The 15005-nt window shown below is 36.3% G+C and overlaps 1 protein-coding gene across 1 annotated transcript in view; it reads right to left on the reverse strand.

The window, feature by feature from the left end:
• Positions 1-15005, reverse strand: part of CDIN1 (CDAN1 interacting nuclease 1) — a 212667-nt gene that overhangs the window by 146907 nt on the left and 50755 nt on the right. Inside the window, exons 2-5 of the mRNA XM_070405288.1 lie at positions 11095-11140; positions 10142-10206; positions 3465-3525; positions 56-128 (exon numbers count right to left, since the gene is read on the reverse strand). Of these exons, the coding sequence (XP_070261389.1) occupies positions 56-128; positions 3465-3525; positions 10142-10206; positions 11095-11140 (245 nt within the window). The remainder of the gene's footprint in view (positions 1-55; positions 129-3464; positions 3526-10141; positions 10207-11094; positions 11141-15005) is intronic.

A 15005-nucleotide genomic window follows, 5' to 3' on the forward strand; every position in this document is an offset into this window, starting at 1 on the left:
ATTGGGGGAAGGGAGTAAAAGAGTACCATTAGGAAAAAGGAAAAAGGTAACTCACGTGGAGTTTCCTTGTGTTCTTGTAGAAACCTCTCCAGTATAATCCGGGCCATTAATGAGGGTGCGTAGTCTACCTTCACAAAACAGAAACAGAAAATTAAAACTGTCAAGTTCTGCAAGCAGTTGATATTCCAATATTTTGTCAACACTGAAGATTAAGTCAATTTTAATCAACCACAGCAAGCATCATTCATTAAAATCTTTCCCACTCCTGGTGGCTTCCATCATAATAAAATTATAACAAGTATGATCTGTCTGTTGAAAAATAATATATGGGTCAAATTTGTTAAATGTAATATTGTAGCAAAAAAGATGGAACAAGTTGGAAATAGTATTCATCTAAAACAGTGAAATGAGCTTCTCTCACCTCTCCTCAATTTTTTGATAGGCCAGTATTATTTTTTATTCTAGCCATTCTTCTTCCTTTCCAACTATCTCTATTTACATGGTTTTGAATGCAATTTCAGGTAAAAATCCCTTTTGTTAGTGACTATTTTCAGAAACTGAATTAAATGTCCTTAGCCATTAAAAATATAGATTTTACTGATTTGAGTTTATTTTATCTTCAAAGACCTAACTGAAATTGTGGTATAAGTTCTTTATGTATAAAATATCTTGTTTAATGAAAAAAATAGCCGTACTGTAGAAATATTAATAATAAGAACAATAATAGTACCTGCACTATAAGATTGCCATCTTTAGTCTTATTAGAAATGTTACTTAATCAATTTAGTTAATACAGAACCCAGGGAGGTAACTTTTTTAAAATTATTATTAAATAAAGGATCAAACAGAAAACAGGGAACACACAATCCAAAAGTCATTTTAATTATCTAAAGATGTATCTACTCTTTGGGAAATGCATTTTTTTTTTTTTTTTTTTTTTTGGTTCTCAGATCTTTTATTAACCATCAATTTAATTTCACCAGAAAACTGGTGTGTGTTTTTCAAGAGCAATAATCATCCCCTAAAAAAATATTTTTATCTGAGGTGTAAGATAGCAAATATTCCTCAAATATTATCATCATGAATTTTTCTTGACAGCTTTTCAAGTTCCGTAGCCATACCAAAATTTTTTCTTGATTTAGTAACTAGACAAAAAGGCTGGCTTCATTTGTATGAACAGTTTTTTCAAATATGTATGTACTTGGATGCCCTTAAATTCCCCAAGTAGAAAGAAATGCTTTCCACGAAGCTGCTTATTCCTAGTAACCCACATCAGAGCTGACACATGAAAAATGGTGAAATTACTGAAGGTAGTCCAGCCTGAATAAGGACTACCTTATTAGTTCAGGTACTTGCATCTCCCTAATTTTCATATTAATCATGTGTCCATCTTTCTCTGAAATAGGGCCATCATGCTTCATGTCAGAATTTAGCATGTAAGTAAAATTCATAGTGCTTCAAATCTCACTTGAAAATATTTGTGTGGAGAGAGCAGAATGACTGATCTTATTATTATTAACAAAGTGAGATTCCCTAAAATGTTCATTTTTAGCCGTGAAATAGGAAAATTGGTATCAAGACATTTATAAAATCAATGACGGTCACATATAGTCCCTACCCCCAAATCAACAATAATGCAGAGTTCCTGTTTCAGAGAGCCACTGCACACTGTAATGTGCCAATGTTATATATTTCTCATCAGTTTTTACAGTTTCCACTGATTAAATATATATTGACTCATAAAGCATTCCCAGCACATCAGTTGTCACCAGATGCAAGCATATGTCATTTAAGTATTAACTATCATATAAAAATGGCAGCTTTGGTTGTTTAGAAACCATAATCTGGTACCAGTCATTCCCAAATTTCCCTAATGCATTAGAAATCTCTCAGAATACAATGATCTCTGTACTAAGCTGCAGCCAAGAAAAAGGAAAATAACCATTTCTTTTCTTTGGTTAAATATTGCTGTATGTTTGCAGTAAATAATGGTTTTTTTGACACAGAAAAAAATGTGTCAGTGGATTAAAATTTTCCATATTACTAGAAGATGGAAGTTGAGGTTAGTTAAATAAGCTAAGTTCATCAGAAATATCCATTAAAAATTCAAATGAACATAAACTGCTCCTATATAAAACGTATGCTGTCAATATCATCTATAAAAATGTGTACCGCATTTGCATCACATTCTTTCTAGATGCTGTACCCAGAATGCTGTTAGCTCACTCTTCTTTTTCATAAAGGACAATCACTAAATCCTAGGTGCAAAATACCTCCAACTGCTAATAGAACTGACTCACAACAAACAAGTCTGGAGATACTTAAAAACCACCTTGCTCTAGAAATAGAAAAAAATTAATAAAATACATGTTTTGTTAGGAGGAGAAGAGAAAATGCATTCTATATGTTAACTATCCTATCCGATGGTGTAGACATTGCCTCGACTATTAAAAGCTTCTAGTAACTGAGAAGTAATTGCTCCTTTGCTGACTATAGGGTTGTACAGCAGACAGAAGCTGTGAGAGAAGCCATCCTTCCTTGCTAATGTAACATGTAGAACTTGCTGCTACTGCAACACTTAATGCTCACAGTACCGAGTCATCTTTAATGCAAACACACATTCTCTGCCTTGCTTCTATGTTTTCCATTATAATGCAACACGAAAACAGTGTACATTTCATTCCATCCCTATGAGGTTTGCATAAGCAGTTCCAAGTCACACTAAATGCTATATTGCTCTTATTATAGTGGATAAATATTTTAAAGTTTAGGAATTAAATATTTTTTTTCAGTATGCTCTCTGCAACTATTATGAACTTCTTATAGCTTCCTCACTCATAGGAAATCTTTAGGGTTTCCTTTTTCAAATGTAAGACTATTATTGGTTTCCCCAAACAGAAGCAGATCAGAGTGAACAAATAAGCAGAATAAATCACTTTATACTTGGTGTTAATAAGAACAGTATGCTTCTTCATAAAAAGAGACTTTTCTACAAGGCATATATATTTTATTATAATAAAAGTTTGCTAACAAAAAAATGAATCAAGTAAATGTTACATCTTTAAGTATACAATTTCTCTCTTCATTTTTATAATAGCACAGATTTTCTTGGCATACATCTCTTTACTTGACACAGGTATTTCTCACACTAAATTAGGACAACACATCCAAAGAAGAGCATGTCCTGAACTGTTTGGTTGAAATTTCCCACAAAATAAGAAACCAAGAAGTTGTTTACACATTTGTCTCAAAAGAAGCAGACTAATTGCGTTAACTGATCTATTAATCTATGGGGTTCTTTGTCCAATTATTAAAAGTACAAACAGACTAGGGAGAAATTTAAATGTCGAATGCACCTCAAAATCTATTTTTTCAAAGGTTAATTATAATTCTAAGCAAAGCTACTCTAGAGATGCCCCTTAGGTTTCATGCAGGTTAAAATAAAATAATAACAATAATATTACCTCATTGGCCAGCTCCAGGAGCACTGGGGCAGCTCCATTTTTCCCCACTCCATCCAGGTACCTAGACAAGACAAAGCCAAGCGGTGATGCAGTGACAAGAAAAGGCCAGCATAGACTTGTCAGCATCCCCTGTGTGTACATGTTTCTCCTGGGCAAATGCCACGCTCAACTCTAGTTAAAGTATGCTACTGTCACAGGAAGGCATTGAAGGGAAAAGGATAACAAAACAACTGACCTCCAAACCACTGGCAATTAACCAAAGTTGGGGGCAGGAGGTCTGGGCATATCAGCCTCCCCTGTTCTCACTTCCCAACAAGTAAAGTGAACCTAGAGGTGATTTGGGGGGGGGAAATCAACAACACCATGATCCCTATCATCCTGGCTTTATTATGAACTTCTTATAGCTTCTCACCACAACCATCTCACGGAAAGGAAATAAGTGCACTTATGATTTGAAAAAAGCATCCATGGCCATGGCCAGTGTGGTCAGTGGTTAGAGCACTGGCCCTCACACAGAAGGGTGTAGGGTTTGATTCCTGGTAAAAGGCAGGTACCTGGGTTGCAATTTGATTCCCGGACCTGGTTGGGGCGCATGAGGAAGGCAATTGATCCATGCATTTCTTTGACCTCTCCCTCTCTTTCTCTCTCTCTCCCCCAGCTCCTTCCCTCCCTCCCTTCCACTTTCTAAAAATCAATGGAAAAAATATCCTCAAGTGAGGATTAACTAAACAAAAAAAGCATCCATGAACCCAGATCACCTTTTTATTTGTTTTTGTTTCACAGGACTGGTTGACACCTTATTAGAAAAAACTGTACCAGACTTGCCATCAGTGGGTCAGTACTCCTTTACCAGGCAATACAAACCATCATCTTACTGGCCCTGCATTTCTGTCATAGCCTCCAGCTCTCCTCACCCCTAAACCCATTAAAAACAAAAACAAACAAACAAAAAACACATCCCCTAAATCTATCCCCCACATGTGATTTTCTTTTTTAAATAAAAATTTGGATGTACCATTTTCCTCCTTAAAGCACTTTAAAGGCCCCACATTCAATCTCAAAATTAAATTATAACCACTTAACAAGTTCTTGTAAGGTTCTTCAAAGTCTGGTTCCCACCTATTCTATTTGGTCAGCCTCATTTCTGTTCCCCTCTCCAACTTTCACAAGGAGAACTCCTGATTCTTCTTATATGTCACCCACTTCAATCCACCACAACCCAGAAGTCAAGTGTCCCTCATGTACAATCGAGGAGCACCTTGTACACCTCTCCGTCATTTAGCACAGCATATTGTATCTGCCAGCTACTTGTCTACATCAAACTCATCCTCCACTAGAAGGCTGAAAGCTCATGAAGCAGAGGAATTGTATGTCATTCAATTTATTAAGTCTAGCACAGTTCTTGGCTTATAATAGATGACTATATTATACGTACAGATTTTTCTCCTTAATAAATGATTATATATATATATATATATATATATATATATATATATATATATATGTTTTCTTTTCTAAATTAAATGATTTTTACAGCCACATTGGGCAAGAAAATACATTAAATATGGACATTTTCTGTATAGTGTACTGTTTAAGTGAATACTTGTTTGATAGTAAAAATCAAAGTCAACAGATGAGGTTGTACAAAAAATGCTAGAAGCAGATATTAAGTTACATTATTTCACAAGAATGCTTATAAAGATGTATAATTTTTCTATAAACCAAGTGGGAAAAAAAGCATATTTTTCAGGGTTGGGAGAGTGTCAGGATCATTACAACTTCAAAGCAATTCTAACAAGTTCATTTTTTAATATATTGAAGCCTTTCTTGAATAAACAGTTTAGGAATATAACTGGGAAATAAGTACTTTCAGAATCAAGGGCAGGTAGGCACGTAAGGTTTAAAGAATGGTCTCGGGGAAACAGGTCAGCTTACAACATTCCCACTGTACTGACAGGCTGTGGCCAATCAGTTCAGCCAAGAAGACCAGCTCAACGTGTGCCATAACCACCAGAAGTGCACATTCATTAAGGGTTCAGATTCTGGGTCAGAGTCGTTAAGCCTGTACTGATACCAGGATATCTTTGCAACTTTCTACTCAACATTCATTTATCCCACAAAGATTGAGAGCTAACTACGCATGTGTTGGGCCTATTTTAGGTTATGAAGCAACAGCAGGGCACAAAACTCCCATGGCTCCTGGCATCACATGGATTACATTCCAGTGGAGAGACAATGAAAATACAGAGGCATAAGTACGTAATATAATGATATACACTACAACAAAATGATAAACACTACTTAGATGAGTGGGCCAGGAAGCCCATCTCGAAGGCAGTGACACTGAGTAGAGACCTGCAAGACGGAAGGTGGCGAGCCATGGGAGGAAGCCTGTGCCCAGCAAAAGAACAGTATGTGCAAATGTTGGGAATGTGCTGGGGTTGTTCAAAGACCAGGAAAGGCTCTAGTGTGACCAGAGCAGAGCTTGTGAGAGGAGACTGGAAATAACAAGAGAGGAGCTGGACCCCAGACCACTGCCTCTGCTAGAGAATTGTTGCTTTGAGTCCAAATTACATGGTTTCATGTAAACACTGCATCAATCATTATCCTGGGAATGACCAATGGAACATTTCTATTAAGTTTAAAGTAACACGAGATGGTCAAACAATCATAACTCTATTGATACAGTCTATATGATATTCGAGGTATGTTCATATTTAATATAGTGGAAATTTCTAATTACGAGCTTAATAAAGCTTCCCAGTTGGTCACGTGGGGAAACCAAAGCCCAGGGTACTGATGAACGCTATCTGGGCTCTCTTAGCTGGCAGGCTGTGAAGTTTTGCAATGGAATCCTGATCAGCCAGGGTCTACTGAGGTGCCTTCATATGCTTAAAAGGGTAGCACTGCTTCTGAATGTATTTATTCCCCAATCTATTTCCCAACTATATCCTGTAACACTTCAGAAAGTGCTAGGGAAAAGATGTTAAAATTAATTTGAAGTTTTATTTGTCCTTTCTGAGAACTTTAATTGTCACCCACATAAAGTGACAGATCATGTTTATGCATATTTTAGATATGCAATCAAAGCAGCATGCTAAATACAGAAAATATTCAGTGAGGACCTAGTCAGATATTCCTAATGCTACTCTTTTCTTCATCCTCAAAGCATCCCATGTAAACTTACACCACAGGCTTTTCACATGGCTTCTTTCTCTCTCCAACTAGACTGCAAGCACCTTGGGGTAGGGCTGCACAAATGAATGTTGAAACTTCATCCAACAGATCTTTAGCAAAGGTCTGAATTACACTTGGGATATAAGGGTGTGATCCTGAACACCACATCCAGGTGACCTGGGCTATCTTCCTAATGCCTACTTGCAAATAAAAACGACATTGCACAGAAGATGTCTGTCACCCTTTAGCTTTGCCACAGGGGGACTAACAAGTAAATATCTTGTGGGTGACACCATCCTGAAAAGAGCTTCAGAGAAGGTCCATTTTATGTTTTTGAGTATGAAAGACACCTTAGCATCTAAGATTAAAATACTACATAAAATTTTAAATATAAGGCAAAGTTATTTGGTCTTTAAAATTTTCATAACTATAATGGTGAAACGTAAAAAACCTATTAATTGAATGAATAAATACAGCTAATAAAGCTGGCACACAGACAGTGTGTGTTGGGAGTAAGAATGCAATGAAAGAGAATATTTCTAAACTTCCCTATTGATGGGGACTTGCATTTCTGACCAATTTGTGAGTGTGTCTGTGTGTGCGCACACATTTTGTCAAGCATGTTTCTCACTTGAAAATAAAATGCCATTAGTACAGTGGGAAAGAATAGAATTGTTTTTCAAAATAAACACTCAAGCTGTGACTATACATACACAACCTGAAGAACAGAAGAAATTTCATCAATAATTCAAAAGTCTGAGAAAACATTTTCTACTGACACTGGGATACTGTGAAGTTTCAGTTAACCATGATGGAATCGCATTGTAGATTATGAAGTTTTAAATACAGACTTCGAATTCTGAATTGTGATCTTCTCAATGCTAGCAAGAAGGTGCAGACTCAGGAATTCTCTAAAATTGCTACCAGGAAACCATTGCAACCTTTCTAGACAATAATTTGGCAACATATAATAAAACCTTTAAATGCTTGTTGTCTGCACCAGTAATTACAGATATAGAAATACTAAGAAACTAATCCAAAATACAAAGATCTATGCATCAAAATGTTTATCATAGTATTATTTATAATATCAGAGCATTGGAAACATGTATGTTCAACAGACGAATAATTCAATAAATTATGATACTTTCATATGATGAAGTAATGCAATCAATAATACGTTTACAAAAAGCTTTCTACAAAGTAATATTACGTCATATACATTTTCCAGGTGTAAAATTCAGGATTCACAATTACATATAAAGTATGACCTCATCTAAGTAAAAAAGACTAGAATAAAAAATACCACCACGGCTATTATCTCTGGGTGCCACAATTATGGCCTATCATTTATTCCTTTTTTAAATAATCAAAAATGTGCTTAATTTTCACAATAAGTGAGTATTGCTTTTATAAAAGCAAAAAATCTAAAGAAATGGTTAACATCATCAAACCGCTAAACTGTGTTTTGATAGAGTACAATTTGCCTTTCTCCTAATCAGTTGGAAAACAAAAATCTTTCAAGGCCAGTTTACCTTAGAGAACACAGGGCCATTAGACCCGCACGTTTAGAACCAAGGCCCGTAAGGTCAATCCATCCGAGAGGTCACAACACGGCCTGCCTCCAAGCACAGTGCGGGGCAGACAGTCAGGGAGCAGCATGGGAAAGGGAGAAGCTAGTCAGACTGCTTTCCTATTGGTCTGTCTACTGCAGCCTGACTTGATGTTTTTGTTTCAGATTTTGTGTCTCCTCGAAATCACTGAGATTCTCACATTTCAATAAATGTGAAGAAATACAAACATATTTCTGTATTCTCATTATTACCCACTCAACTGTTCTTTGAGTAACCATTCAAAAAGGAAATATTTTTATTTCTGGCCTAAACTACACAGATAATCCAATAAAGTATGTTCATAATTTAATAATTAAGTATACTTCTTAATGAAACTAATATTTTAGAAGGCAGCTTTTAGAGATCTTGGAAATCATCTATTGAAACAGCCTTTTTACAATGAGAGGGCGGATTATCAGAGGGCAGACCCACGGCCTCATGGTGGATCCCCAAATTCCTAGGAAACACTCCATGTTCCTTCACTTCAGTTAACAAAGGCTTTAGAATCGGAACATATTTTTTAATGATGGCCTAAGACTACAATTTTTACAAATAAGGATGTATTTTTCACACGTAAATAACTTTTCAGTCTTTCTTTGGAGGGTCTGAATAACAAAGCAGTTGCTGGCTTCACAGGTTTTAAGCCATTCTTAATTTTATGTGTATGACTTAGGTTGTGACTTTAATTTAAATGTTATTTTCACTAAGGAGATTATGACTTTTGAGTAAATCAATTCAAACTTTGCAAAGATCTGTTTACAGAGGAATTCTCCTAGACACAAAAGTTGTATGTATGTGTGTGTGTGTGCTCCCATATCTTTCTTTAACAGACACTACTACTGAAAACTGAATGAATATTTTATCATATACATCATAGTGTGTAATTTTTAAAAATTCTAACTTCAATAACTTTTCTCTCTAAAAACACTTCTTGATTCTTAAAAAGAATCACACCAGTATTTTCTCTATATAGTAATTTCATTCATAAAATTTTCAGGCATAAAAATCATCATCTAAAATTAGTACCACAGAAAGGTTGACCTGTCGATGTTAAGTGTAATAATTTAAGAGCATATTTCAAACAGTTTTCCTTTCCAATATGCCCTTAAAATATTAAAGAAACCAACAATTTCTAATGAAACCATTACCATTTACCATAATAAATTATTGTCATATTACAAAGCCAATAAAATTTTTAAAAAGAGCCATTTAAAATATTGTTTTTTTAGAATGGAATGTGAAAACTATTTATAGTAAATTAAGCCAAAATTAAATATCCCATGGACACTATGATGTTGATTTAATGCTCAATATTTTCATTTTAAAATATAAAACCCCTTTTAATATGTCACAGTAGTATATTATTATATATCTCTATATGTCCTTACTTAGTATATGTCTTCTTTTTTTTTTCTTGGAATCACTAACCCAAAACTGATGATGCAAAATACAACTGCACCAAAATTCAATCTTATTGTTTAATATATTTTCAACTTGCAGATCTAAAGAAGTAAATGAAAATTAGTTTGAGAGCTTTCATACATACATGTAGATATATATATATATATGGACATAGAGACCTATACAAGTCATGCACTTACAATAAGTTTCCAGTAGTCAATTGAGATTTCAAAATATTGTAACAATTTCCTACATAGTATGTATATACACACTTAATTGAAACAGTCTCACCATATTCTTTAAGTCTATAAAACAGAGCATTTGAGAAATCCTTCAAAAATATATTTGAAGACTTAAATAACAGACTTAAAACAAAACACTTTCAAATGTTATATAGAAAATTAATTGAGTAATCTAACTTATTCATAATTATTATTACAATTGGTAGGTACTACGATACCCTCTAGTGGGGCAGGCAGGTCATACCTCTGGTAATAACTTTCAATTGCTTCCGAAGTATGATGTTTGGCATGGGTTCTTTTAATATGTTTCTGAAACAAAACAGAGATTTTTATGTTGTGTCACATATGAAGTTCAAGTACAAAAATGACATATTTCTTCATCCCAACGTCTAACACATAGGGCAAACTGAATAACAGCTCGGGGATTGTGGTGGTGGTGGTAGGTCATTTTTCCTTCTACTCCATGAACCCATGCATTTTAATCTCCATTGGTTGGCTGGGATGTCTTCAGACTGCACCACAAGGTACAGTATGTATGTAAAAGCCAACAGGGTCAGAGTAATTGAATCTAAATAAGTTTGCGTAGGGTGGCAGAGGGTAGAGAAAAACTTGTTCTCTTGAAAACCTTTGTATTAATTTTCCCTCAATTCAATTCCATCTAAGTCCTCTGCACTCTAGTTTTACAATCCAATTGCCATTTTTAACCAGGACGAACATTGCTTAAAAACAACTTATTTGAAAACTACAAAAAGTAATTCCATCGAGACTTGCCACTTGACTGACACCTGTCATCTCATGATAAATGACTCCATTTTCTGCCTCTCTTGCCTTCTGCCACTCCAGCAATGGTCATTTATCATCATCTCTGTCAGCAATGGAAAGCGGCACTGACAGTGCAAGTCAGCAAACATTTAGCACATGGAACCACGCAACACAGGGAAATTATTATTGTCAGAATAATAATGGTTTAGCATAATTTATTACAGGTCCACCAAATAAGCAAAGGCTAGATGTTATTAGACAGATGGATGGGTAGGCTTGGCAGGCCTCCACTGAGACGCAGGCGGTGCTTGATGTGGAAAGGAGAACATCCTCCAACCCAATCAGAGAGCTGGCAGTTCAATTACAAAGAAATAAAGGGACATTCATCATTCAATTAGGCACCTGTCAACCCTCACAAAGGAGAAAACTTCTAACCTGGTACTCCTGGGAGAAGATGCTCAGCAGAGTGGCCTGCGATTGACTGGAACAAATAAAAGAAGGACAAAGTTAATTACTGGAGTGCACGGCAAAGAAACAAAAGAGAAAGGAGCTTCAAAGGTAGGCCTGCTGCCCTGTAATCTAACAGAACATGAAAACAAGTGTGGAAAAGTTGTTCCAGATGAACACCTCAGACAAAGGCTTCCTGCTGCCGGGTCAAGGAGAGAGAAAACGGGAAAGGGGGAAACGTGACGGTCTCAAAGTCAAGTATCCTATGATGTGGATATTTTTTTAAACTTTAGAATGATTGTAAATCAAATCTGTAGCATGCAGACCAAAAGCAGGTTAAGTTTATTTCCCTTAATAAACGAGAGAGTTAAGCCCCACAAACAATAGGAAATGTGCAGAGCATTTGTTGGAAATATTCTGAAATTTGTTTTGTTAGCAGACAGGTATCCTCTTCTGTAGCTATTTCAGACTCAGGGGGAAAAACTTTGGTCTTCACGAGAAGTAGCACAGACCATTGGAACATTCCCACTGATACCGGTGTGCTTTGAAAATAGAAGTTTTCATGGCAGGAAGCTGAGGTCCTTGAAGTGAGTCATTCCCAAAGACTGTCATACGCCTTCTGCACCTAGACCCCATGCGATGTCAGACACCTGCCAATGAAGCAACCTGAAAAACATTCTTCCCAAGTGAGAGTTTTTTCCTCTCACAATTGTTACCATTTAAAAATGGAATGGAATGTCTTTCTCTCTAAAAAAGCAATCAATGCCCTATTGCTACTCTTTTTGATTGCCCTCTGTAGATATAGCCACCTATCATATCTTGAAAACAATGAATTATCTTTGAAATGTTTTCCTACTAAATGCTATTTGAACAAATTTCAGGGTTAATAATTTGGCTTTTACAGTATGCCAAAGCACTGTGAATAAGTAATTTTTTTCCTATTCAAGAATGAAACCTCTTGAGCTCATCATAGGTAATTTGGGGAGTGTAAAAAAAAACAAAACAAAACCGATGACAGCATATTGCTTTTTTCACCGTCTCATTTTTTATCATGTTCTGCATTCCTTCATAGATTTGGCTTCTAACCGCTTTCCACTCTTATCAGATTACAAAAAGTGGGTTGAAAATAAAACCATAAATGTTTACTAAGGAAAACTGGTAATTACTAAAGGATGGTTTCAATAACTCAAAAGTACTGAGGAATTAGTGAATACAATTACAAATTCATTATAGTCCAATTTTTTCAATTTCCCTTTAAAAATGGAAACCACCTTTGAAAGAGTCAACTTTATATATAAAATTTTATTATGCCTGGCTTGCCTGAGTTTTGCATGCAAATTACAAACCCTAGTAGGGTTGCTGACGACTACCTTCTAAAACAAATAGTAAAATTACACCCAAATCTTTCTAAGCCACTGAATGTTAATACACTAGACATTTTTGTGCAATAAATGGAACCTCTCCTCATTGTAAAGCAAAACATATTTATGTTAACATAAATTTTTATGGTAGGCAGAATATCTGTCGCAATGTGTCAAAAATGTGATGGAAAGAATGTGCTTGTAATGCTCAAGTTGGGGACCAATGACTAAAGAGGAGGAAACTAAACTGTGAATAAATTTTAAAAATGTAACTGTAGCTGCCCAGAATGGTAAGGTCAGATGAGATAATGTCTTTAGCCAGAAAAATGTCTTTAAACAGCTTAGAATTCAACTAAAACCCTGGACAAAGACTAGGGAGCAACCCGTTCTCTCGATGGCCAAGAGGATTAGAGAGAAGGTCCCAGCTTAGCCCACTGCAAGTAAACTCTGGTTAGACCTAAAATGAGAAAATGAGTTACTTCACATGGTAACAACAGACAGGCAGGCCTGGGTCCAAAATGCCTTGGGTTTGGTGAACTAGACAGAGCTGCAGAGGACTGCATGACCTCTGCAGTAGTTTGCCAGCCTCGCCTCTGCTTCTGTATGTGCTAAGCTTAGAGAAGAGGGTTCTGAACAGCCTCACATATAGAGTAGGAAAGTAGTTTTAGTGCAACTAAGACCTTGACTCCAGGGTATATTATTTGCTTGTTTCTTCCAATGTGTTAATTCTGAGAAGGTCAATCTTGAATACCACAATCAGTCAGTCAGCAGTATTCACTAAGTATCCACAATGTCCTAAGGCCATGGGTATGGGGAACTAGGACATCAAAATAAATCATTAAATGAGGTGGACAGGAATTGACTTAGAAGAAACTTCCAAAGTATGTGTGCACGCATTCCCCGCCCTACCCCCCCCCCCCCCCATTAAAACACTGTCAGGTGTTCATTTATTTTTTAGGGATCTGGTGAAGTAAATCATGCCCTGAACTTCCACATATTTCAAGATTACACTGGCTTTGTAATATATATCCATCCGTCACTTAGCATATAAATTTTCATAGTAAAAAATACAGTCACTTAATTTGCACAAATATCCAATATATTATTAAAACTTCTTCAAAAACCAGCTTCGTGTTTTTTTCCCATGCTACCCTCCCAGATGAAGTTCCTCCCCATGTCTGAGAAAGGAGTAATTGGGAGGAGCCCTAGATGGCTATGTAAGATCTTGCCAAGAGGTGACAAATGGCTCTATGGAGCAGCAGCAGCCATGTTGCAGCAATGAGAAAACAAGCAGGAGGACAAAGCCCATAGTGGGGATGGTGGGACAGAAACTGAAAGAGCCCAGTCCTTGAGGAAGGACGCTGTTGAACTGCTCAAGAGACCATGAATTGAACTGACCAGCTCCATACTTCTTTTGAGTAATAATACATTTGTTTTAACCCTCAAAAACAAAGGAATAAAACTGCCCAGGTTTCTATGCACCCTGGTAAGGAAGTGCTCCATCAAGATGGCATATTTTTGGAGGTAATACATGAAAGGGGTTGTCCATTTTTACACTTTCTAAATCTCTTCCTAGCTGGCAGCTACTATATTTGGCTTCCTTAAAATTGTTCCTCTATCACTGTGTCACTAAGTTGATATGCCTAGTGATCATAAATTGGTATGTGTGATTTTCCTGTACAGATGTTAAACATTGACGGTGTACTATTTAACCTCATTTTACATTGCATTCAAGACACTTCAGATGCCAAGTATGTAAAAACAGGCAAACACACACACATACACACACACAGTTCCCCATATAATATTTAACTCAACATGTCCCCAAAGCCATCCAGCTAAGACAGCAACCTGAAGGATGTTAGAGAAAATGAGGGTTGGATGGGTGCAGCACAGACTAGGAGCAGAACTCAGCATACACTTAGTTGCAACATCCATAATGAAAGGCAAGTCATGCTCCCAGGTGAAGACTTAAAACAAGTAAAGTCTTAAGGAAGAAGATACCACACATTTTATGTCCTTCCTCTTCCCAAGTACCAAACCTCTGAAAAGAACCATAAAGAAATAAAACCGTTATTTAATTTTCAAGCTCCTCTTGCTACAGAATCTAGGAAGCATAAATGTCTACACTCTAGTGCACTCAAAATTATCTGAGCAAAATGAATATTATTTCTGGGACTTGGGGAGCAATAAACCAATTAAAAGGAGATAAGTCAGGATACTTCTACAAAGCATTAGGCTTGGAAACTTCACAATGACAAGGCACAAACACCCTCTCTAAATGTGTGAAAGAACACATGGGAACACTGGCTCTATGTGGCTTCTGATTCAGAGAACTAGTCAAGGAAGGTTTGCTATGAAAGTACATCCACCCTCCCTCACACACACCCTTCAAACACACACCTACATGCAAACTTGAAACACAGAGCCGTTCCCCCCTCAAAATCAAAACAGAATTCAATAAAAGAGCAAGAATTGGTAAAATACTACTAATTACTTTTTTTTTTTCAGGAATGTACAATGTGCAGTGGAAAGAAT

Source organism: Myotis yumanensis, unplaced genomic scaffold (genome assembly GCF_028538775.1).
Source record: "Myotis yumanensis isolate MYYU_CA2020_CCGP unplaced genomic scaffold, mMyoYum1.0.hap1 SCAF_1, whole genome shotgun sequence".
Classification (NCBI taxonomy): domain Eukaryota; kingdom Metazoa; phylum Chordata; class Mammalia; order Chiroptera; family Vespertilionidae; genus Myotis; species Myotis yumanensis.